This window comes from Mchenga conophoros, linkage group LG20, assembly GCF_057382185.1.
Source record: "Mchenga conophoros isolate Kocher_MC1m ecotype Shallow Benthic linkage group LG20, M_conophoros_male_GT1.1, whole genome shotgun sequence".
In the NCBI taxonomy this organism is placed as follows: Eukaryota; Metazoa; Chordata; class Actinopteri; order Cichliformes; family Cichlidae; genus Mchenga; species Mchenga conophoros.
This window is the reverse complement of record NC_140545.1, coordinates 9,373,341-9,398,422: the sequence shown is the minus strand read 5'-3', so window position 1 is coordinate 9,398,422 and position 25,082 is coordinate 9,373,341. Positions and strand designations below refer to the sequence as shown.

At 38.1% G+C, this 25,082-nt stretch overlaps 1 protein-coding gene across 5 annotated transcripts in view; it reads right to left on the bottom strand.

Annotated features, from left to right (window-relative positions):
- Window positions 1-25,082, bottom strand: part of nphp4 (nephronophthisis 4) — a 171,823-nt gene that overhangs the window by 140,080 nt on the left and 6,661 nt on the right. For 4 of the 5 annotated variants that reach the window (XM_085259409.1, XM_085259410.1, XM_085259411.1 and 1 more), the window contains exons 3-4: window positions 10,232-10,401; window positions 9,436-9,500 (exon numbers count right to left, since the gene is read on the bottom strand). In XM_085259409.1, the coding sequence (XP_085115535.1) occupies window positions 9,436-9,500; window positions 10,232-10,401 (235 nt within the window). Of the gene's footprint in view, window positions 1-9,435; window positions 9,501-10,231; window positions 10,402-11,112; window positions 11,370-25,082 lie in introns of those variants that run through there. The other variant, XM_085259413.1, reaches the window with a different exon arrangement.

Below are 25,082 nucleotides of genomic sequence, written 5' to 3'. Positions count from 1 at the left end.
TATCCTTTAAGACTTTCAAAAGCCCCACGGCAACTTCCTTCCTTTCATTTTTCCTCCTTTTCCCATTTCCTGCCTCTTGACCCTGACTCCAGCACTGGAAAATGGGGGGTTTTTGACTTCTTTGCTGCCACCATTTTCTCCTGTCTTAAGCTCTCTCCAATTCAAATTGTATAATGAAACTCAATACGGAAGGACAATTGTATGCCTTTTATATGAACTGTGTTTTATAGACTAGAGCAGTGTTTAACCATTGAAGCAAACTTTATCTTCTGCTGGAAGATGAAATATGTTTATCTAAGGTGTCATGTTTTTAGAGTCATGAAACACTTTTGTTTGTCTTCTTTTAATAAGGCCAGGCTGCACTAGTCTTTTTTTTCCCAACATCTGACCTTATTTATCAGATAATTTACCCTGATGTTCATTTCAATTATATGACAAGAATTAGGTGTCTTTTATTTACTTTGCCAGTGTTTGTTCAGCAAAAAACAGAAGAAAATGAATAAAACAATTCTTAAAAAAGAATTACATTTCATCACATTATGACTGAGGTTCTTCACCCACAGGTGGCGCTGAAAGAGTGAAGTTAAAGCCAAAGTAGCTTGGGCTGGTGTGAAAATACTTTTGTCATATTAATCTTTTGCTTTGTCTACATCTTTGCTCCACTGGTTTTCTGATATAAAGGTCACCAAGCCTATGCCTAAAATTAGTAACAATTTAAGTGTATGTGGTCTAGTAAAAGAAAAATCTAAATGTCAAGACAATTCACATACACTTAAAGAATAAAAAAGATGCTTGCTTACCCAGTATCACGGGTTTCAAATAAGTCTACAGCATTTCAGAATAATAATTCTCCCCTCATTTTATCACTGAACACTGTAGGTGCTTCACATTTAAATAACCCAGTTTTGCAATCCCCATAGACTGAATACAGAAGATGGACAAAGCCCCATGTGGCATCTCATATTGGTTTGTGATCTCAGTTTTGAAGCCTGTATTTTAGCTTATCACTATCACAATACTTAGATCATACGGTAGAGGACATAGTTATGCTAGAGTTTTGCTAGAAATCCTGGTTAGTAAGATGCATCTATAGACTGTATAAGTGCATCGCCAGACATATCTTGTAATTGTTAATAGACATATAGTTAAAAAACAAGAATTTCACTCACCAAAAGTGGAGTACAGACTTTTTACAAGGTATACAAAAGTAACCACACACCAATTTACATTATTTGACAGTTATAATAAAAAGACAGACACAACAGACATAGTTGAAAGCACAAGTTCACTGACCAGAATTAGCTCAGCTGAAGCCCAGCAGAACACTATCGCTACAGCTGCCTGTGTTGCCATCCATTTTACTCAACCAGAGGCAGACAGTCAGTGGTTATATTGGCACTACGACCTGCCATACTAGGCATTCATTATCTTTATAAAATTATGTTGTTATAACAGACTGTGAAACTTTTAAATACATCCATTAACCTTTACTTTCTATATAAACATACACAGAACACAATTTACTGTATGTGTGGGGGGTAAAAGCTCACATTTACGTTTCAGTGGTTTTAGGTGACAGTTTTCAAATAACTGATATTCTTCACTTCAACTTAAAGTTTTCTAGAATCAAAAAAAAATTACATGTTGAATGGGTTTAGAAACTTTCAGAGCATCAGTCAGCGAGGCCTGTCAGTTTTAAATGCATTTCCCGCCTTGCTTTGTATGCCATAATCTCGTAATAAGTTATATTAAAGAAATGAATCCTCTTTAATTAACTCAAAGTAATAGTGTGTTGGTCAAGTAAAAGCATAGCGTGACCATAATGTCATTTGAATGTGGCTGTAGAAATCTGTCACAACCTTAAATCCCATTTCTTTTTCTCCTGTCCAAAAGCACATGAACTTGAATTTGCTGACATTTGGATTGATTGGGTCCATTTTCAAACGTACGCTTCACTCACTCTTTCCATTGATCTATCTTTATTTTTATGTAGAGAAGAACCCCATGAATGCAATTTCCCATGAAAAATTGCAAAAAGGAAACAAAAGTTGCTACTGATTCATTTTAAGGCTTTATATTGTGATTTAGCAGACAATTCTCAGTAGATTGTTTTGATAAAGGCTGCATTTTGCCCCGCAAACAGTGGAAAGAATGCTTGTCCGGCTGAGTGTGCCTACAAATAAAGCACAAGTGGTGGCCTCAAAAAAGAAAATTAGGTCTATTCAGGGCCGTAGAGTGCGACCAATTTGGTCGCAAATGCGACCAAATTTTTCAGTGGTGCGACTAAAAATAAATATTTGGTCGCACACTGTTCCGGTAAAAAAATAAAATAAAATCTCTGCAACTCTCCTTGTGGTCAACAACAGACACACATTATGCCCCTATCGTGGACTAAACCAATCAGAGATAGTCAGGGGCGGGACCTCTCTGATTGGCCGTGGTCCAGTTGAAAGTGCAGGTGGAAGAGAGAGCTTATAGCTTGAATAAAGCGATATCAATTCATTAACGGATTCCACACAAAGACCTAAACACAGAGCGGACCCGACACATCAGAATCAGCTTCGTCTTTCTCGGCTTTCTCACCCGACGGCCCGAACACGGACACGCTGTCGGAGCTTAGCGATTCTTCGGGTCCGCGCTGTGTTTAGGTCTTTTTGCGCTGATTCTGAGCTGCAGGTTTTGTCTCTCTCCAACCAAAATTCGCCGAGCCAGCAGCAAAAGAAGCAGCAAACTGCGCTTCACATTTGATCAATGTCGTCATGAATTCCCTCTGACTTTTGCTGTTTTGCTTCCACCACGATAAAAATCACACTTCCTGCACAGCTCTCTCTCTCTCTCTCTGTACTTCAGGAACAGTTTCCCGTCTCAAATCTGTTTTCTGCATTATTCATTCGCTTATTACCCACCAGTCTACCGTTGTTTACAGCGCTTTTTCTTTTTCCACTTAAATGACCTCGGACAAGAAAGCCTAATTTCTGCTGTTCAATACTGAAGAAATATAAATTTCTTAAAATTATGCAAAATTGTAGAATATTGCAGAATATTTTTAAGGTTATCTGCTATAAAAAGCCAGACCAGGAAAATCTCCTTCATGTTTTCCTGTGTTTTATTCTCAGTTACTTTCACACAAAGGCATCTGCTGTGATTTTCACAATTCTGATGAAGTCTCATGTGTATCAGTACTGATAAATGATCAGAATTATAATATTTCTGACTGTCTGAGGCTAAATTGAATCAAATCAGGACTTTGAGAACCGTAATCGAATGGATTATAGAAATCAGTGATGATACCTAGCCCTAGTGAGCAGCCTAGGCCTGAGAGAAGTGGATGTAGCTGTGGGTAATAAGAAAAGATGAAAAGAACTATTGATAACTTTTTTGTTAAGTTAAGGCCTGATCTGTCTGAAATTCATAGCCAGTGCTCTGACACGGTGCCATCAATATTTGAATGCTGAAAAAGCACAATGTATCCAGAAAACACATTATATGCTGCAATAAATGCACTGCCCAAGTGTCCCCTCTCCCCACGGCCTTTCAGCAGCAGACAGCAGCAAACAGGTCGTCGGAGGAGGCCAAGATGATGATTAAGTTTAACATTTTTTACAATATTGACAAAGCACTTGAAGCACAACTTTGTTAGTTAATAATTTAGAAATTAATATTGTCTGTATGGACTCCCCCCCCCCAAAGAAAGTGCACATGTAAAACTGCGGTGTTAAGCGATGCGGTTGAAAAATTTGAGTGCGCCTAACTTTTGTGCCGGTACGCCTAAATTTTTTAAAGTTAGGCGTACCGGTGCGCCCATGTCAAAAAGTTAGTCTAGAGCCCTGCCATTGTATATAGATGGCTCAAAGTTTTCTTGATGTTTTTGAATAAGGCAGGTTCACACAGTATTTACACAGTACACACAATCACAAAGACATAAATAGAAGCAGTATAAGGTTTAATACATCAATAGACAAGAGAAAAAATACTACAGATTTTTTTGTTTATTGTAATTTTTTTTAAGCTTTTAGCACTTTCATCTTTTTTTCTCCCCCAAAGGGAGAGACTATGTAATTCCATTTGTTCATTTGTCTTTCCGCCTATCTGTCTGACAGATAGGAAAGATTTGATGCTCAAATTTTGTGTGATGGTATAAACCCATAACAGCTAAAGCTGATTACATTTTGGTGAAAATCAGGTCAAGGTCACACACCAAATGTAAAAAGCTTTATATTATCCACAGGTTTTTCATGGATCATCTTCAAACTTCAAACCAATCTACCAGGCCTTGAGGGCATGAGTACCTCAGGTGGCTTAAGTGGTTGACCTTGACCATTAGCTCCCAAGGTCAAAGTTGACCTTGGAAAAAAATTAAAGACACCAAATTAACTATAAGATATATGATGAAAGGCCATGGAGAGAGCTGTACGACATACTTTTTATTTTGATAAAAGTATTTGATAATCACACACTGCCTAAAACCATCACCCTTCAGCACCATGCTTGAGAGCTGGTATGAGGTGTTTGTGCTGATATGCTGTGTTTCACTTTCACCAAACATGGTACTGTGTATTATGGCCAAACATCTCCACTTTGGTCTCATCAGTCCAAGTGGCACTGTTGTAAAAGTCTTTTACAACTTTGCTGCCAGATTCTTTTTTAGAAAGAACAGGATTTCTCCTGACAACCCTTCCAAACATGCTATTACAGTTCAGTCTTTTCCTAACTGCACTGTCATGAACTTTAACATTTAACATCCTAACTGGGGTAGCTCTTGGGTTTTCTTGCAATTTCTGAGCATTGCACAAACTGACCTTGGGGTGAATTTGCTGGGATGTCCACTTCTGAGAAAACTGTAGCATTGTGCTCCAGACCAGCAGGCTGTCAAAACTTATTATTTTATTCAGATGGTCACACTTACTGAAGATCAGTTAATCAAGTGTATCTATATAGCAACACCTGTCTGCTACTTACCCTTTTATTCCTAATGGAACCAGTAAGTGTGCTATTATTTTTTCACAAGACTGCATAGAGTGCATAGAGATGGAAAAGTGATATGTTTGCTGTGTGTGGTCATTTCTGGACTAAAATGTGTGAGCCCTTAAGCTAGCAGCTTTTATAATTACTATAAGGAAACACCCTCTAATGGTTGCTATCAAGCAAGCATTAGAGGGTTTATAATGCTTGCTATCTCTGTAATATAGCAGACGTGTGGAAATTCAGCCATTTTTTATTTAAATTCATTCACTTTTATTCAATTCAACTTTTAACCCCAGACTCATTTGCAACCAGTGTTGGTCAAGTTACTTGAAAAAAGTAATCAGTAACTAATTACTGATTACTCCCCCAAAAAAGTAATCCCGTTACTTTACTGATTACTTATTTTCAAAAGTAATTAATTACTTAGTTACTTAGTTACTTTTTAAAAACACGATTTACAACCTGAAGAGGTGATAAAGTGATAGATCTTTCAGCCCAATTCTACTTTTTCTACATAATCCATCATACAAAATGTAATCAAATGGAAAAGTCTCTTTTTTTAACTTGTTTTATCAGTTTTAATCTTTTAACTTTATGCATCAAGCAAAACATTTAATTATATGCAACATTCTCTGACTTGAATAAATTAGTTTAACATTTAAACCTATTTTCTACACATTCCAGCACATAAAATAAAATATTTTTTGTGTTTTCACTCACTCTTTCAAACAGATGCAAGTAAAACACAGCAGAAAATAAATAAAGTCAAAGACTCAGCGGTCCTTTTGCTCTATTTTCACCTGTAAAGCAGGAGCAGGGTAGGCGGAGGGTTACCCTGGTGCAGGTGTGCTGCGGTCAGTTGAAGAATCCGCGCGAGTGTCTCTGTGAGTTTCCCATCACGTCGTAGCTACTCGGTGCTTGCTCGGAAGTTTAGGGGTTTTTTTCGCTGTAAAAAGAAGTTTTCTTCCCACGCACGATGGACGCTAATGTTTTTGTCACTTTTTATGGAATCAAACTCAAAGTAAGGTCAGTACTTCCACACTTTAAACGCTGCACGCTCATACTCTCTCCCGCACTCGATATATTATCCATTGTTGATCTGCACACAGCTGCTGTCACCAACGTCGCACTTGCTTACGTCACTGTCATGAGACATTCTCGCAAAAAAAATCACGGTTTTAGTAACGCAGTAACGCAGCGTTCCTACGGGAAAGTAACGGTAATCTAATTACTGATTTTGCAATAGTAATCCCTTACTTTACTCGTTACTTGAAAAAAGTAATCAGATTACAGTAACGCGTTACAAGTAACGCGTTACTGCCCATCTCTGTTTGCAACACATCAAGACATAAAAAAAAGATATTATCCTTCTCTAGAGCCACAGTATTTTCAAAAACAAAGTCAGGGAAATTACATAATGTGGAATTGCTAATGAATGAAGGGTAAAAAGAAACATCCTCTAGGGCAGGGGTGCTCAATACGTCGATCGCGATCGACCAGTCGATCGCAAAGGTAGTATTGGTAGATCGCATGGCATTAAAAAAATAGATGCCAGCCTATCATCCATCCCGTCACTTGATTGATACAGGGAAGCCAGTCAGATGACAGCAGATTTTTTCTGACGCTTAGGTCGCTGCGCATGCGCAAACAGCGGCGCGAAGTGTAGTAAAACTGACAAGCTAGTCAGCGAGTTAACTCCAATTTTTAGCTCTCGGTTTTTTCTCTTAAACCTGGCCGTCAGCAGCTACTGTCCGGACTATGCATCCCTGGCTGATTCAATTCAGTGCAAGTCATCAGAGTAAACTCAGGTAATGACAAAAAATTTACATAGTTAATTGTGTTGTGAAATATTGGATATTGCGGTTATGCATGTATATACATTGTAGATATAAAGAATCCTCAATATATTTATAAATAAGTATATGTTTTGGATTTTTGTAGTGGGTAGATCATTTTGACTTGGTCATTTTATAAGTAGCTCACATGCGGAAAAAGTGTGAGCACCCCTGCTCTAGGGAATGATTTCTCATTATAATTCTTCCACACCATAAGACATGAATGGCCACTATAAGAACGTGCTTAATTCACTTCTGCACAAAATTTTTTTAGACACTTATTTAAAAAATAAAATAAAATAATAAAACCACTCCTAAGTATTCCATGTCACCCAGCAGATAGGGACTGCGGGTCTCTGTCACAGTGGATGAAACTAAAAGTTATTAAAAGTTAAGAAAAAAGGCTTTGGACACAAAAGAGCTACAGCAAAAGCAGCAGCAACATGGCTCTTAAAAGAAAGAAGCAACTTTCGACTAAATAACAGGCTTATGTTTAATAATTCAGAGAGCATAACAGTCCGTTTGAGAGGAGGTTTTCTAATATTCATGTGACATGATAGCCAAGACAGGAACTCTGGCTCTCACTGGGCACCGTGTTATTCATACTGTGAGGCACGTCTGTTTTGTAATTCATAGCCTTGGCTTTAAGTCAAAGACAATTCTAGATCAACCCAGTGCTTTAGCAGAAAACCCAAGAATTATCCAAAACAACTCTAAATCTAAGGTAAACCAGATAACCAAAACTGTCAGCTTTTACCAGGGAGCGAAAACCTGCGTTTTGTCTCAAAGGGGGAAAATGGCCTTTTAAAAAAAGCCATTGAGGTCATATAGTCAATAATCCACTGACCAAGTGCTACCTAGGAAAATATTTTCAAGGTGAAGAAGGTGTCTGCTTCAAATGTGTGGCTTAAGCAGGCTTTAGGGTCGGTACAACTGCTGGTGTCAGAAACCCCGTTACATCACACCTCTCTCCTCTCTAACATCAGGTAGGGGATGCCTCTGTCAGCCTATATAAATTTGCAAAATTGATGACTAGATCGTCTACGCTAAGAAATGCCCACTCCGGGAATCAGGTTATGTTAGACTTTCTCTTTGTCGATTTTAAAAAGGTTAGGGTTATAAAAATTATGTCATAATGTACCTACAATTTATTTAATCTGTCTCTTTTTCCATTAGCACTAAAACAGTTTTGAAGTGGAAACATTTCTCCCAGGGGAAAGGATCAAAAGTTGGCAAAAGCATCTTAAAACAGGACTTTCCAAGCCTGCCAGGAGTGGCTTCACCAGAAGGAAATCCTGGAGGCTGCCCTTCTTTTGCACAAAGGTGCAGCTGCAGCCTTCTGTGACCCATGGTCCCAGACTCACTTAAAGTCTTTGAGTGAGGATTCTACCATGTAACGCTTGATGTTATGTTAATAAAACAACTGTCAGCTTGAGCACTGTCCTTGAAAATGATTCAGGTCAATTACTCGATGTTACTGTAGATGGACCTCGGAGTTGTAATCTGTCAAAAATGACATGCTTAAAAAAACTGTATATATTTTTTTAATTATTATAACTCTACTGCCTCTGCTGTAAAGTGTTCCTCTCTTTCTAGCCCTTGTTCTTAGTTTGTTACACACACACCTTTGTGGCACTTAGATGTGATCGACCAAATGGAAAATATTTCTGAAAGTTTGCGTCATGATCACTATTTTTAAACAAGATTCAAGCGCTGAGAGGCCATAAAAAAATCTTTATCATCATTACAGTGTGACGTCTGGCTATCTGTCACTGCCTTTTCTCTCTTGAACACCCTCTTTCATGTAAGCTGACCAAAGTGCTATCTTTATGCGATGGTACCTGGTTAAAAAAAAAAAAAGTTAAAATACTAGTTGACAAATGACACATCTTTGCGTCACTTTACATGGCAGAGGGCCCACGCAATGCTTCCTGATGTCCCATCATCTCACTATAATTACTATATCTCTGATCTCTATTTCGCATTTGGCTGTCATTCTCTATTATACTGTTTATCAGCTGTAACTTTTTATTCTAGCACCAACTGCAAACAACTGTTTGATTTTCCCCACCAAAGACTTCTTTAGTCATCATTCAAGTTTTAGTATCTCTGTGTCAGTTTAGCTGACCTAAAATAACTTCTGCAACTATTTTATTTTGCTTCCCTGAATTTTGTAGCTCATAGTACAGAGCATTTAGTTTTATGAGTTAGATTTATGCAGATTGACTCTGTACAAAGAAAAAACTGACAGAACAGGTCACCACTACAATAACGGTAACCTTTCCAAAGGTTACACCTGATGACATAATCCCTTCAGATAGTATGAGCAGCAAATGAATCACAGGTATAACGCACTTTTTGAACAGCTCACATTTTTGTAATGTAGCAAAGTTCAAAACTGTTCAGCTCAAAACATTTGGTTGACAGCCGTTTCTCTAACCCAAACCCCAGCTAAAAATTAAGCGGGCGTCAAAGTTTTATGTCAAATACAGGTAGATTCGCTGGCCTGGAAGTAAATACTGCTAAAGACCACATGCACTGTGGTCCTAGCAGCTTTCATGCCAGAGTACTCTAGTGAAAAATACCTAAAGTGAATACACCTGATAAATAGATAGTATGAATAAAGTATTCTTACAGTCAACAGCGTCCTTTATTAGAGGGTGAAGCAAGGCTCTTGGTGATCCGTGATGTAGATTCAGCCTAGGACGTAAAATAACACCAACACCCATGACTTCACACGTAAAGAAAACTCCTATAGATCCCCACATAACAAAAACACACAGGCTACATATAATTCTACTACAGTGGAACCCAGACTTACGAATACCCCATTTAATGAAAAATTCAAGTTATGAAGGCACTTAACGGCAATATTTCTGCCTGTGTTACGGCAAAATGCCAGCGTAATGAAATCCGCTGGCTCTGATTGGCTGAGCCCAGAATGCCTACAATGCCTACAATGCCTTCCGAATCATGTGACAACCCCCTTGGCTTTCGTAATTGCGCTTCGCTGTTCCACTTGAACGATGCATTGTTGTTGCAGTTAGCAATTAGCCTATAGCCTATCGTTCACTCAAAAGGCGCGATGGGTGCTTTGACTTACGAAAATTTTCGACTTACGAAAGACCCTCAGGAACGAATTAATTTCGTAAGTCAGGGTTCCACTGTACTTACCAACATAGCAAACCCTAGTTGATTTAAACACCTTACACACAATAGTAGGTCTACATGGAGTAAAAAGCCATATCTATATGTTACACATGAATACTGATCTAAAAATTTGAAAGACCAAGCAAACTAGGTGAACTCTAAGTCCCTGGATAATATTCTGGCAGAAACTCTTTCACTCTAAATACACCTGCTCTTTAATAATCTCTTCATGAGAAAGTTCATTAATCCTTCGGCAGAGGAATTAAGAATGGACTAATCACCTTCTCTCCCCATCAGCAGCTGGGGTGTCTGGCCTGTTGGTGAAAAGCTCCAGGACAGTAAAGCCTCGTCCCAGAGCCTGGTGAGAGCAGTCTGGTCTGGGTGATAATGACACCAACTCCAGAACCAACAGTGTGCTGGGTAAAGTCAAAGAGGTATGGACATACAGTACCTAGAAAAAGAAACACAAGGAGTAAAACAAGATCCGAAATTAAGCCAAAATGAAAATAACAGGACCAATGATTTGTGGAAACCTGGTTTTGCCTCCTCTTACGTGTTGGCCATCATCATCTTGCTTTGTTTAATAGTTTTTTTAACCTATGTGTGGCATCCAAGGTGTAAATTTCTATATAACACGGTACAAAGGCAGCAACCTGTCAATCACAGACATCTGGGATCTAAACTGTACTGCTTAAAGAAGACAACAAAACTTTCAAATCACTTAGCTGATGAAGAGTTGCATCTACAGGTGAAAGGTACCCCAACATCTTTCGTCCTCCTTATACTTCATGACTCAGCACATGGTTTTAAAGTAAATTACACTAAACACTGTATGCAAATTAGTGTTTACATTAACACTATATTAATAAACATTTGCTTTAAAAATGTATTTTACAAAATAACAGGTTACGAATATTAATGTAATAAGTGTAACAAGTAACAGAACAATGAGAACAATAACTAGGCAAGCAAGCAATTTTAATACATGTTTTTAGATGTATGTTCCATATTTAGCACAAATTGAAAGCATAATGCAGACAGTACTAAGCTCAAGAAGGTTTATATGACATATAGCCATTAAACTGTGTGCGTATGTTGAAAATCATTTCAGGGAAATGACCTATAAACAAGTACAGATGGTGTACAATCCCCTGGTACCTACTTCAGCTTGAAGCATCAAATGTTGCTGTCATTTGAGTTACTGCAGTACAAGGATAATCAAACTAGGAACAAAATACACATTTACTATTTGGACTACGAAACCAGGATCCCGGGGACACTGAGAATAAACAGCTAAAAACAAGAAACTGATTTACCACCTTACAAAAGTACACCATTAAAACAAATTGAAAGTTGCCATGACTACACAGAAATTCTACACATAGTTGTTCTGACTAGGATTTTTTAAAGGCACATGGCTTCCCTCTCCCCAGGTCATTAATTCATTTAAAAAACAGTGAAAAAAATACCATACCACATAAAACACACAGTGCAGAGATATTTAGTGTGCACCTGGTATGCATTCACTTCAGATCACTGTGAATGAAATCAATGTGGCTATTAATAGCCACTTCATATGGTAGGAAATAAAAGGTACATAAGTACAAAGAGAAAGAAACAAACAAACAAGCCAGCAAGCCCGAAACATGGTACACAGAATAAATACGTCAACATGCAATCAAGCTTCATTCTTGAATAATATTGACAGGAAAACAGCAACAGCTGTACGGGTTGCTCACAAGCATATTTCTTTGATTTATTTAATTGCTTTGTAATTGTAACAGATTGCTTGTCTTCGTTCCAATCACGATAGCATACATCTTGTTAGATGTTTTTCTTTATTTTAAAAAGACTTCAAAATTTCTACCATTTACCATCTTCGGATTCTCTGTGGTCACTCCAAGCACATCTGTGTCAGTCTCCATATTGCAGGTCTCTAAAAAGAATGAGCCAAACATCCTGACCAGAATACCTGATTGGCAAATCTAACATTCAAGAGGAGGGAATGTCCCCTGATAAAGAAACCATAGGATTATGCAGGTGAGGATGACCTTGGTTTTTTTTTTTATTTAACTAGTTCAGAAGGGACAGTCATTCAAATTCGAAATAACAGCCTACCTACAGCAGAGCCACACTGATTTACATGCACAAAGGCCTGAATAAGATAAAGAGGCCCACAAATTCTCTCTGATCCATTCGTCCCTGAGCACAATAAAGCCTGTTGTTTTTCAAAACCATAGAGAAGAACATGACGGCATCAAAAGGAAAAAAAAAACAAAACGGTATAAGTAGACATGAGCTATCTTGAAATATAGAACCAATTTCTCCCAGCCTACTGAGGCAGACCCTGTTCATCTTTAGACCCAGCTATCAGCCACCACTGAGCCATTTATTCAAATTCAAAGCCTCTGAGGCATTCCTATTTCGGCCACATCGCTTTTATCTCTATGCACGGTGAGTTTAAATGACTTCTTTTCAAAATACAAACACTGGTGAATGGTGAATACAAATGTAAAACATGGGAAGTAAAGGTACTCGTATGGTTTGGTTTAGTTATTTGTCTGCTTGTATCTACACCCACTAGTCTTTGCCTCATCAACAAGGAAGCTGACACTTACAGAATAGTGTGGTTCACAAACTGGTGTCTCTGCTAAAAAAGAAACTCCCTGTTGGAAGAAATTCAACAATGACATATTTCCCTTTGTTCAAAGCCTAAACATAGAAGCTGAGAACTGTTGAGGAAATCATTTTGATCAACAAGCTTCCGATGAAGAATTTTAGAGAAACTTGTATTAAATTTTAAAATACTCAATCTGTTTTAATCCAAATCCTCCCTTATTCTCAGAAATGATGGTGTACATTTCCTCACTGAGCATTTACTCTGTTTGCGGAGCTGGAATTCAGACAGATATTTTAGCAACAACAAACACTGGCTGAGCTGAGAAAGTAAAAATATCCCACATCCCTAGATGCATGTCATTCAGTATTCATGGACTGAAAACTTTACTTTCACTCAGTTTATTTATTTCCAACCTTAACTCCCAAATCAAAGCCTCATTTTTGAACGAACTTCTTTTGAACCTATCCCCAAGTTGTATAACAAGACATTTTGGGGTTTTTTTTTGGGGGGGGGGGCATATTCTATCATGTTCACCCAAGTTCCCTCCCACCGTGATACTGTAGAATCTGCATTGCGGTTAAAGACGCAGTCCCCAGTCTAAAAGCAATCCAAATATGGACATTGTTCATGATGAATTTCCAGTTCAAGCTTGAATTCCTTTTTCATACGCTCCAATGCTTTGATACAACTCCAAATTGATTTCAGTCCAGTCTCTGGAACAAAAAAAAAAATCCCACTTCATGTCCCCATAGAGCAAATAGCTCCCATATTCAATTTGCAATTATTCAGATTTACAGACGAAATGTAGTCAGAGCTAAAAAGAACAGCCGTGACTGAACATTTTGAAACAGACAAGCTCAACTAAAGATAAAATAATAACAAGTGTTCTGACTGATACTGCTGTAGCTATACTGAGTCTTATTTAGGTCATTTTCTAGTACAAATTCACAGGTGGAGCGTTCTTCGCTCGTCTGTGTTGTTAAGATCCTGCCTCTATTATCACTTGCTTACAGGAGATACGTTTACCATCAATAATCAATAATAATATAACAATTACTCTTCATACAATAACGGTGTGATAGTTAGTACTGTCTCCTAATAGTTCTAATAGTTCCTAATAAGTTCTCCCCAGATACTCTGCCTTCCTCACACAGCTCAAAGACATCCATGTTAGGTTAACTGGTAATTTTAAATGGCCCTTGAGACTGTATGGTTATCGGTCTCTGTACATTAGCCGAGCAACAGATTGGCAAACTGTCCACAATTTACCCTGCCTCCTGCCCCAAGACAGCTCCGCAACCATGTATTGCATAATAATAGTGATGGCTGGATGGACTGTTTCTGAACAGAGCCAAAGTCCAAACACTGTATAAAATGTATATAAAAACAAAAGACAAAGACTTGAAAATCTTATAAACCCAAATTTTATTTACAGTAGAACATAGAAAACATATCAAGTGTTTGAACTGAGAAAATGTATGATTTTAAGAAAAATATTAGCTTGTTTTGAATGGCAAGCTCAGGCAAGATCAGTAGCACATTTGGGCATATCTGGAAAGGCATCATCAATGCTGAGGGATTTATACAGCATGTGCTCCCATCCAGACAAAATATTTTTCAGGTAAAGTGTTGTATATTTCAGCAAGAGAATACTAAACCACATAACCACTGCATGTATTATATGAGCACGCTGCTATCGTAGCAGTCTGGGGGTTGAACCGGTCTTCGTGCAGTCTTGACACTGCCAGCAGAAAAAAATGTGTCACAATATGAAACAAAACATACGACAAAGCGTTTACACTCAACCTTCTGTCCATCACTTTGAATAAAAACACAGCCATCTCTGTCAGGGTGGGCCAAATAGTGACTTGTTTTTCCACAGAAGCTCACTTGCTCCTTTACTCCTTACAAAGGTAGCAGTGGCAAATACCAATAGAACTTGGACAAGTATACCGAGCAACCAATCGGCCAGTTGTACTGGAGGCTATGGCCTTTACTTTATCAAAACTTAAAAAGGACAAATTTGAACTCTGTATGTTCAGCCCCATATATGGATATATATGTGTATTATGTTCCAACCAGCAATTACACTGCCACATCTCTAAGTTTGTACTATCTACCATCCAACATAATAGCAGTTCTTTCCCCACAACTTTCACTTCAAGGCAGTGTTGTAAGATCTTGCTCACAACGCCATGGGAACACTGGGAGATGTCATTGAAAAAACAGCTTGCATCGGCAGCAACGCCAGGCGCAGCATATGTCGGCTCTAATGAGAGGTTATACTCTGCGGCAACCGTCAACAGAGCAGTAATCGATTCTCACAGGGGTAAATATTCAATGCCCATAACTTGAGTAAAGAGGGAAGAACAGAAACGGGATGACATTAAAACATCATCAGCGCAGAGGCATGTGGCTGGAAGTCACTGTCACTGCTAACAACAAGCTTGTCTGCAGCTTCTGGGGAGGTTTTCTGGGACCTCTTTGTGGGTGAAAGAGAAGAGGCAAATGAAACCATGAAAGACTGATGATGTGAGATTTAAGGCTATAGAAGAAAACACAGAACAAGCAACATGAATTGCTATATTATGGGATATGTTTATATTTAAAGAAGCTGAATAGGCACTAGTGACACATTTATGATCCTGTCTTTGCATTGTCAGAGTATAAAAGCTAAAGCTAATTCTTCTTGCCCCCCTGAGGTGGTCATTCAACTGTTCTACTGAGGCAAGCACTAAGAGGAATTCCATGGGCAATGGACAAAAGAAAAAGGCTACAAATGAGCATTGGTTTTGCAAACAGAGGTCCAGAGCAACTGGAGTATAATTGACATCGACCTGTTGTTCAACCATTGGAGGCTTCCCAAAAGAAAAGCAAACAGGGCATTTCCATTTAGCCCACACATTGGCTAGGAGCCTGGGAACAAAAGTGTAAGCTACCTGGGATTTAGCTAACCAGCCAGTTCCCTATGTCTGCATGCCTGTGTTATTCACATGTAATGCATGTACCTGTAGGTAGCTAAGCTGACTAAAAGTCATTGTTATAGCTAAAACACAATAAAAACAAAGTACAATGAATCACAACTAGGCAATGCAGTAAGCTAGCACACATATACATTTAACCCTAAACTCTAGATGTACAAGTAGATGTGCTGTATACCATGTGCTATTACCCTTGGACTTTCCCTGTTGAACTCAAAGTCATACAACTCAGCTCATGAAGATTTATGAAGTTAAGCAAGCACATGTGCTCAGGGAGATTCTTAGCTGTAGTGCTTTGATACAAGTTTTGGCAGCATAGCCAACGCCTTGAGGTAGAGGGAAGAGAGGGAGCGGGAGAAAGAGAGCGCAAAAGCAAGAGAAACGCAGCACATCATTTTACAGGCACAGAACCAGCGGGTGTAAGCATCACAAATCCTCTTGGTATGAAATTCTATAACTGTCGCTAGCATAGGAGAGATGAGAGATGGTGGTGCGGATGATAGAGAGGCAGAGAAAATGACAGTGTTAGAAGCTTCGGGTTTCCTTATGGCCAGTAATAAATGTCACTGATCGTTTCTGGGCTGGTAAGACTGGTATGTATATGTGTGACAGACAAAAAACACTTTCAACAAGAGGTCCTCACAGGTCCAAAGTCTGTTGAGTATCAACAGGACAGATATGTCAGCCATTATTCTTCCTTGTCAGAAAATGATCATCTATGTGAAGCACACTGGGCTCCAGCACAGAAATGATCTTAATCATGTTATGAAAAACGATCACCGAATCCAGCTGCAGTGGTTTTTGTTCCTGGATAAATGTGGAATTGAATAAATGACTAGCACTTATACTCTTACCTTTGCCAAAATAAGCTTTTGAAAATTTACATAGTTCTTAAAGAGTTTATTAAATCATCACCCAATGTAAGGTTTATATCAATATTGGTAATTAACTAAATCATCTGTGGAGTTTGCATGTTCTCCCTGTGTTTGCGTGGGGTTTTTTCAGGCACACATGCTTCCTCCCACATTCCAAAGGCATGCAGTTAGTAGGGATAGGTTAATTGGTAACTCTAAATTACCCATAGGTTTGAATGTGGGTGCCAATGGTTGCTTTCTCTATGTGTTAGCCCTGCGACAGACTGGCAACCTGTCCAGGGCATACCCTGCCTCTCGCCCTAAGAAACTAGGATAGGCTCCAGGCACCCCACAACCCTGACAAGGATAAGCGGAAGAGAATGGATGGAGTCTGTTATGTCTGTAATGTTTAATCCAACAGTAGGTGCGAGCTCTTTAATCAAAATGACATTTTTATCCATGAATTTTTAGTTTTAAACAAGGTTTTGATAGATTTTGTTAAATATTTGTGCCTTACTGTTTTCATGACAGGCGGCCTAATAAATTTGTTATGTTCTATTCTTTATAAAGAAAAGTTCTTTTTGGAACACTGAAGACAGAGGATGCAGCAAGCGAGAGCCTAAAGCTGGAGCTGATGAGAAAATGTGTTTTTTTTTCTATCACTTCGGCGATGGGTTTAAGTGAAGGGGGGGCCGGCTTGGATTGCATTCACAGTGGTAATAAATGCTGCATCCCAGGAGATGTGTAATGTGGCTGAAGTTGTTTAAAAAAAGAGGTTTGATATGTTATAAGGACAAAAAAGAGAGGGAAAAAAAACAAGTGAAGGACAGGCAAAAGCCGAGCTATCAGGCAAAGAGGACTGCAGCAATTACTGGAGAAATAGCCCAATTATGTGGAATCCCTCTGAGGAATGAGGTGACAGTGATGAGATTTCTATCCAGCAAGAACTTTCACAGGGCAGTAATTCTCAGTGTTCAAAAATCTTAGGCTATTTTACTACAGAAAACTTTAACAGCTAGTGAAATCACCTAAAATATAAGTAGACTAAATAAGAACTACATTTACTTTCTGTCCACTGAAAGTAAATGTAAATACTTTTGTTGATATGAATGTGTGGGGATGATCAAAATGTAGAATTTAATTGTTTTCTTCAAACAGCTTCTGATTTAAATCAGAATTTATTCATTATAAATTCACTATCAGGAATTGTCAATAAGGAATGCTAGAATAATAAACCATTCACGTTTGAGAAAAGTGTCTGGTGATAGGTTTCTTATTTTTAGTTTTATTTAGTAAAATTTAAAGTGATGAAATCCTTTCAAAATGACATCCAACGAGAACAAAATGTGAAAGTAAAATATATTGTATGTGAAGTCTTCTGGTAATAGAATGTCTATTGTGCTATGTTGTCTATGTCTACCATCTTGCAGCACTAAATCACATACACATAACTGTAACCAATCACATTATTCAAATGGTGAATGAAATATCAAGAAATGTTGAAGTTTTGGCCTGGATTTCTGGATATGTTTCTTACACTACTGTGAAAAAGTCTTAAACCACCCCTCAGTTCTGTTGTTAAGAAAGTGGGAAATAGTTGCAGCAATTCATTGAAATGTGCAACCATAAATGGTGGAGCTTGAATGGCAATATTTGGTATGACCACCTTTATTCTCGAACACAGCCTGAACTCTCCTAGGCCAGTTTTCTCATGATTCCTCATGATCAGCACAACATTCACAATCATTTTCTGACTTCAACTACTTCGGTTTGTCTGCCTCTGTTTGCAGCTTTGTCTCAAACTCCGACAAAATTCTACAACATCCCAGCTTCGCCAGCAACAGATCTCAGCACTCGCTCTAAGTCTTAGCTTGTCACCCAGGTTTTGGTCTCCTGACATTTTGTAAATCCTGTCTGAAATGCCTCGCAAACAAACTGTGGGCACTGTCTGAATCCTGGAAATGCATCACAATACAGAAGGAATGCAGGAAATATAAAACAATGAAAGAAAATAGAGGAAGTCTGCCAGACTTCAGATACAAATAGGTAAAGATTGAATTGACATGTCTAAGCCTGAAACAACAAAGTATGAGACAGACAGATTCTCTTTCTTTTCTTCTGTCTGAACACACACACAGAGGCAGTGCAGACCCCGGGGAGCGCTGATAGCCGAATTATAGGGACGAGCTCTGTGTGTATGTGTGTTTGTCTGTGGAGGGAAAAGAGGGAGTGACAGAAAGAGAAATGAGATAGGGATGGAGAAAGAACAGTCAAGTAAGAATCAAGTCAATACACAGCACACACAGTAGAAAGCAGCCACACACACACACACACCTAAAACCTCCTCAAGGCTCTCATCTCTCCCTACTGTCACCTCGGCAGTAGTTCTTGCGGCCCTTGAAATCCCACGATCACACATACACACACCCACAGTATATAGCTGCATATTACTGGGTGTGCCACTCTACTGTGTAAAGCTGTTAAGCAGCAGCTGCTCCGCTAGATGTTTGGTCCCCTTGGAGCTGAAATATTGATCAGTTCTCAGGCAAGGCAGAGCAGCCTGTGCCCCCACCGTCCCCATGTATAATTGAAGTGTATATCTTTTAGTGTGGAATGCCAGTCGGGAGAAGGAATTAAGCACAGAGGTAAGCTGAAGGACTGTCTATGCTGCCATGGCAGCTTCTTTATCCATCAATCATATAGCTTTTCAGACAGAGGGTTTTCATTAGCCTTCTACTTTGACTTGAGAAGGTGCCATACCCTATAAAAAGCAAACAAAGAAGGGAAGACAGGACATAGCAAGACCCACATATGTGTTGTACAGCTAGTCATTATCTGAGCTCTCTTTTGAGTCATTCTGGGGAAGCAAACATTCTTAAAAGGAATTCATTTCAATATATAGCAGATGTAGTTATATTTCCATCAACAAAGAGAAAGAACCAAGAATGCAACTCAACTCATCAACACTTTGACTTAATATAGTCGCTCTCAAGCACATCCTTAACAAAACAAAAAAAAAACAACCCAAAAAAGCAGAATTGGCTTTAAAAATCAATTCAAAGTGATACTATTTTCCCCAAACATTCCTGTGCACTGTAGATAGCGCATAGTAGAGCTATTTTAAGCTACTCTCTTGCCACAAGGGGTCACCACAGGAGGTAGCTCCGGACATCCTTCTTCAAGCAACCCAACATGGGATACATGTCTCCAGCTGGAATGGAACCAGCAACCTTTCACTTACCAAGTGAATGTGTTAACCATTGTAAGCATCTACTGATATTCTTTTTTTTAAATATCAAAAGACAGAAATTAGAAACACTGAACTCCTAGAACAGCCAGCTTCTTGTCTTTGAAAAATGGCAGTATCTGTCCTAAAGAAATTATTAAAGAAGTTAAAAACACAATAACACAGTAATAAAGCTGTTTATAATATAAACTGATTGAAGTGCCTTTAATGGTGCAGTCAAAAGGTGATGTATAAATGTCTTGCAACCAACTTCTCAGTTTAATACCTATGTGTAGTCGACTGAATATTCAAAACCACTGAAGCAATAGCAAAATATCTATCAAGGAAAAAGTTTTTCATTACTTCTTTAGGCCATCTACATGCCAGCAGCAGACCTCTAAACTCAATAAAACCTCTCTGGTTAGGGCAGTTGCATAAAAATACAAGATGACGAGCTCATGGGCTTTAAGTGAATGCCAAGCATAGAAAATAAAGGTGATAATTGCACCATTAAAGCAGACACCACCCACACATTTACTTTCTCATTTATTAATTGAAAAGGTTCATTAAATAAAGTATAGCCTTGCCAAATTGTTTAAAAAAAAAAAAACCAAACAACAACAAAAAACCAAGTAGTGTGTCCACAATGTTTTCTAAATGCATGTGATAATGACTTTGGGTAAATTTTCAGCTATGTGCCTTTAGCATAAGAGCAATGGCATTGTCCGTCTGAACTTCAGGTTAGACTATTTGGCCCACACAGAAAAATATCAAGGGTGGCTTTAGTGATCCCATTGAAAACCACTATGAGATTCACATTTTTGGTTTTAAGTGGAAAATACTTAATAGGTATCAAACACCTCAACATAAAATTCTATAAAGACACTCAAATGCCCCTCAAGATAATTTGCCAATGCTTTAGTGATCCTCTTAACTTATGAACCTCCTTCAACAGCACTAGCGTAAAGTATTTTGCAACCTCCCAATTTAATTATTGGTGCCACAATTTAATTCAGGATCAAAACAATTTGGGTTTGAAAAAAAAGAAAGAAAAAACAATAACAAGGAAAGCATTTAGGTTCCTACTATACTGTGCTAAACTTCTATCATTTGCCCACTGAGCTGCGAATGAAACATAACTGACTGCTAATTGTCATAACAGAGTATGCTGCATGTTTATTTCAGTGATTTTTCAAGGTTATTTTGCAAGTTATTTATTAAATATATGAATTTTAAAGTCTTCTTCCAGTGTGAGTTTTTTCCCAGCAATGCATTTTACTGCCCATTAGTAAGAGTAAATTACACTCTGCTGTCTTGTAATTAACATGTCTGCTTCAGCTTCCTGTCTGCAATACCAATACTGGAAAAAGCCATGGCTGTGTATAGATGGATATTTTTTCTTTGGCCCAGCAGAGCTTGTTTTGGTTTAATAAAATCTAAAACTAGTGCAAGTTATGGTCTATTTTTAGATATACACCAGATGCATCTTAGGAGCCATAATTGTGTTATTTCTAAAAAATGCTTTATTCTAAACATAGGACAGTAGTAGTCAATAGTATGTTGCCATAACTCATTATAGAGTGATCTAGTGAGAAGTTTTACCAATCTGTGGACATTTGTAGGGGCAGAAACAGTGGCATGTTTGATTCTGTTTGGTTTATGGGCTTACTTTTCATTGCATATATTGGTGTTTATTTTTACTTTAAGTGTTATTGCTGCAAAAATGAATTTAGCAATTCATTATTTGTTCTGTTTTTGTTTTGCAAATTTACATTAAATGAATTTGTAGCCAGATTCATGTATGAATTGAGTGGACAAAAACCAATCAATACCAATTTGCCATCAAGACAGGCCTAAAATTAAAATGCTCACTCTGCATTTATGAGGCAAGTGCTTTCTCAATTAAGTGCTGGCAATTTAAGGGCATCTCCACACAGTAGGGACAAAACACCATGAAATTAAACGTGAAAAGCATAAAATCTGTTAAAAAGATTCATGCTGTGAGTTAAAAATTGTATCTGCTGTTTGTTAACACCAGATACAATTTTATTATGCTATATAATATCATATTTTTATGGTCCTATATACTGAAATGGTATGTATTAAGCACACAGTAGTCCAACCTTTCTTACAGAAATTACATTTGGAAGTGGATGTCCTGAGTAATTGTCCACCTTTCTCAAATCTACCATTTTTGTCTAAAGTTCTAAAACTCACGAACACTCTAAAAAAAACAAAAAAAACCCTCTCTCAGTTAACGCTAGAAAATATTCCTCTGTATCACGAGTTATGACATCTGAAGTTCTGCAAGGATCAATCTTGGGGTCTGTTTCTTTTTTCTTGTTCCTCCCACCAACATAAAATCTTGTAATATCATTTATCTGTTTTTACCTTTAAATATTGAAAATCACTGTTCCATAATGCAGCTCAATGAGTACATTTTGGATATTAAAAAATAGATGGCTTACAGTTTCATACAGTTAACTAAGTTCAAAACAGAGGACATATTGTTTGTTCCTCCACTATTAACTGAGAGCTTGATGAATAACTTGGGCACTTTTAACTCTTTTTTTTTTTTTTATTAAAACAGCTATGTCCACATTCTCCCTCAAAATCATTAAGGACTGCTTACCAACCACTCTTGAGTGCTGCTGAAATTCATTTTAAAAGGAGTTGGTACTCCTCCCATGTGACCTCCAACCTTCAGATCTAAACTAAATATATACCTTTTTTGTCAACCTTTTAGAAAATGCTAATCTTTGGAACTGTGGCTGAAGCACAAGTTATTGTTGTTGTTGTGGTACTTTATGTAAATAGTGTGTACCATGAATTTTTAGGAACCCTTTTATTTTTTACTGTACTTCAATTTCAAATTCACTATATAAATAAAATGTACTTACTTACTTATAGACTTATCAACTGATGATTATATTAGCGCTAAAATACTGCTCCAGAGCTGTCATCCTCTCATCAGTATATGGACACCACTGAGTCATTTAAGTCTTTTAACTTTAGGCATTTTCAGACTGCCTACTGTGTAATTAATGTTTTCTCCCAGTCACTCTAACTTTGTTTACAATCTGTGGACTATAGTTAGAGCAAAGAGGGTAAAACATGTGGGCTAACTTTAACAAAGTAAATGAAAAACACAGTAAATGCAATAGTTGCTGTGGCATAGATATAGCCTCCTTTTAGAAAGGCTTCTATTTACAGAATTATGGATGAATATCAATTCAATATAAAAGCCAGTACAGATACTAACATCAATTATACCTATCACCGTGTGACGGTTTTGGGTTTTTCTTTTTTAGTCAGTCAGGGTATATTTTTTTTAATGGAATTGCATTTGAAAAATATACACTCACTGGCCTCTTTATCAGGTAAACCCGTTCAACTGCAACAAACAATTATCTAATTGGCGAATCACATGGCAGCAACTCTGTGCTGTTAGGCATGCAGAAATGGTCGAAATGGCTTTCTGAAGTTCAAACCAAGCATCAGAATGGAGAAGAGAGAGACTTAAAGGGATTAAGTGACCAGCAGCTCTCTTGTTGATGTGATTTTCACCTGGAGGTTAGGAAATAATCACTTGTTACAACCAAGGCTTGCAGAAGAGCTTCTCTAAACACACTGAACCTTGAAACAGAGAGTCTAGAGCAGCAGAAGACCACACCAGGTGCAACTACTGTCAGCTAACACACCATGTCACATAGCTTAAATCATTTAAAACCGGCTACTTTAACATTACAGTGAGTTCGCTGGTAGTCAAATGGCCTCCACAGTCATCAGCTCCCAATCCAACAGAGCACCACTGGGATGTGGTGGAACAGGTCACGTCAATATGGATCAATATCACAAATAAATATTTCCAGCACCTAGTTAAGTCCATGACACTAAGAATTTGGACAGTTATGAAGGCAAAAGGAGGTACAACCCAGCACTATCAAGGTGTACCTAATTAAGTGGCAGCTAAGTGCATATATTTCTTGCTATATGAATAAAATATACATAAACTGGTATGGTTACCAACATACAGGCCATGCAATCCATCATCAGAGAAAAAGTCTGGTAAACTGAAATGAATCAGTGGAATAATACCATTACAGATGTTTTCTTGTATTCAACCTAAAACAGCTAAAATTACCAGGGATGAACATAATTTATGTTAAGCTCTTCTCTTCTCACGGAGTGACATGAAAAGTGGACATGAGAGTTAGATCATGTCACATTTTTCCGAAAAGACGTATGTGACAGCTCGATGTCCACGGTTGAGTGGCTGGGAATCATGTGTGGAGTGATACGTGGCAGACTGCAAAACACTGTGCATGGCACACAACAAATACACCAGACTTCAAAGAGAAGTTTTTTCCCCCTCATCTGAGCAAGCCTTGTCTCTGCTTTAAGAAAGCAAGGAAAAGTAGAAAGGGTTGAGGCTTTAACTGTGGCTTTGTTACAGCTCTGACAGCTTAAATTTGGCAATCTATTGTATGTTTTAGAAACTTACACTTTGCAGATGAGTGTGTCTGCTGCCTTGTACTCATTACTCAGAGCTCAAGTTTGAACCATAAGGGATTCTTCACTTTGAAAGTAGTTTGTTCTTAAGAGAAAAATGTTTCAAGAAACAAAAGTGGCGGAATTGCACATCTGATGTTGAAATATTTTCCCATCGGTGAAGCACTGTCTGCTTTTTACTTCTTTGAAGTCATGTAATAATGCGTGTGTGATGATGCGTATGCTGGTATAAAGGGTACTGTTTTTAGTAACATTGTGAGGAATAAACATGTGTGTGTACACACGCGTGTGTGTATGTTACTCTTAGTTTATAGCATGCAATGCCAAATAGCATTTGCAGACCTAGAGAAACAGAGGTTGCACGGACACGAACAAAGCTTGGCCTTTTCTCTCAAGCCCATCTGTCGGCCTGATAATGTTGCACATATGAGAAGAAACCACTGGCTCCCCGTGAAGGCAGGGAGTTCAAATGGAGTGATCACAGTGAGAGACAATGCAGAAAGATGCACATTTCTCTCTCTACCATTCTCTCGACTCCTAAATCTGTGCATCTGTAGCACAACATTGCCCTCTACTGATCACAGCGCTCCCTTTGCCTCAATGTGTTCAAAGGAGAGTTAAAATATCCCTATACCTCACAAACAATCTGAGTCATGATTTGAGAAAACCAACAACCGGGGAAGTAAGTGTAAGTTTGATAATTCAGGACATATTGAGTTGTACAACAACAAAAAGATTACAAAAAAATTTAAAAATTCTCAAAAGGGACATATTTGACACACAAGTCAAACACATCACAAAACAAGGTTCATTTTGATTCAGAAGGTCTGAAACTACGACTGGACTTCACAGTAGTTTCTGTTTTGCATGCATAAATCTTTTTCAGACCCACTGAAGGCTTGGCATGGCAATTAAAATGGCACTACTTTCAAAATAAAA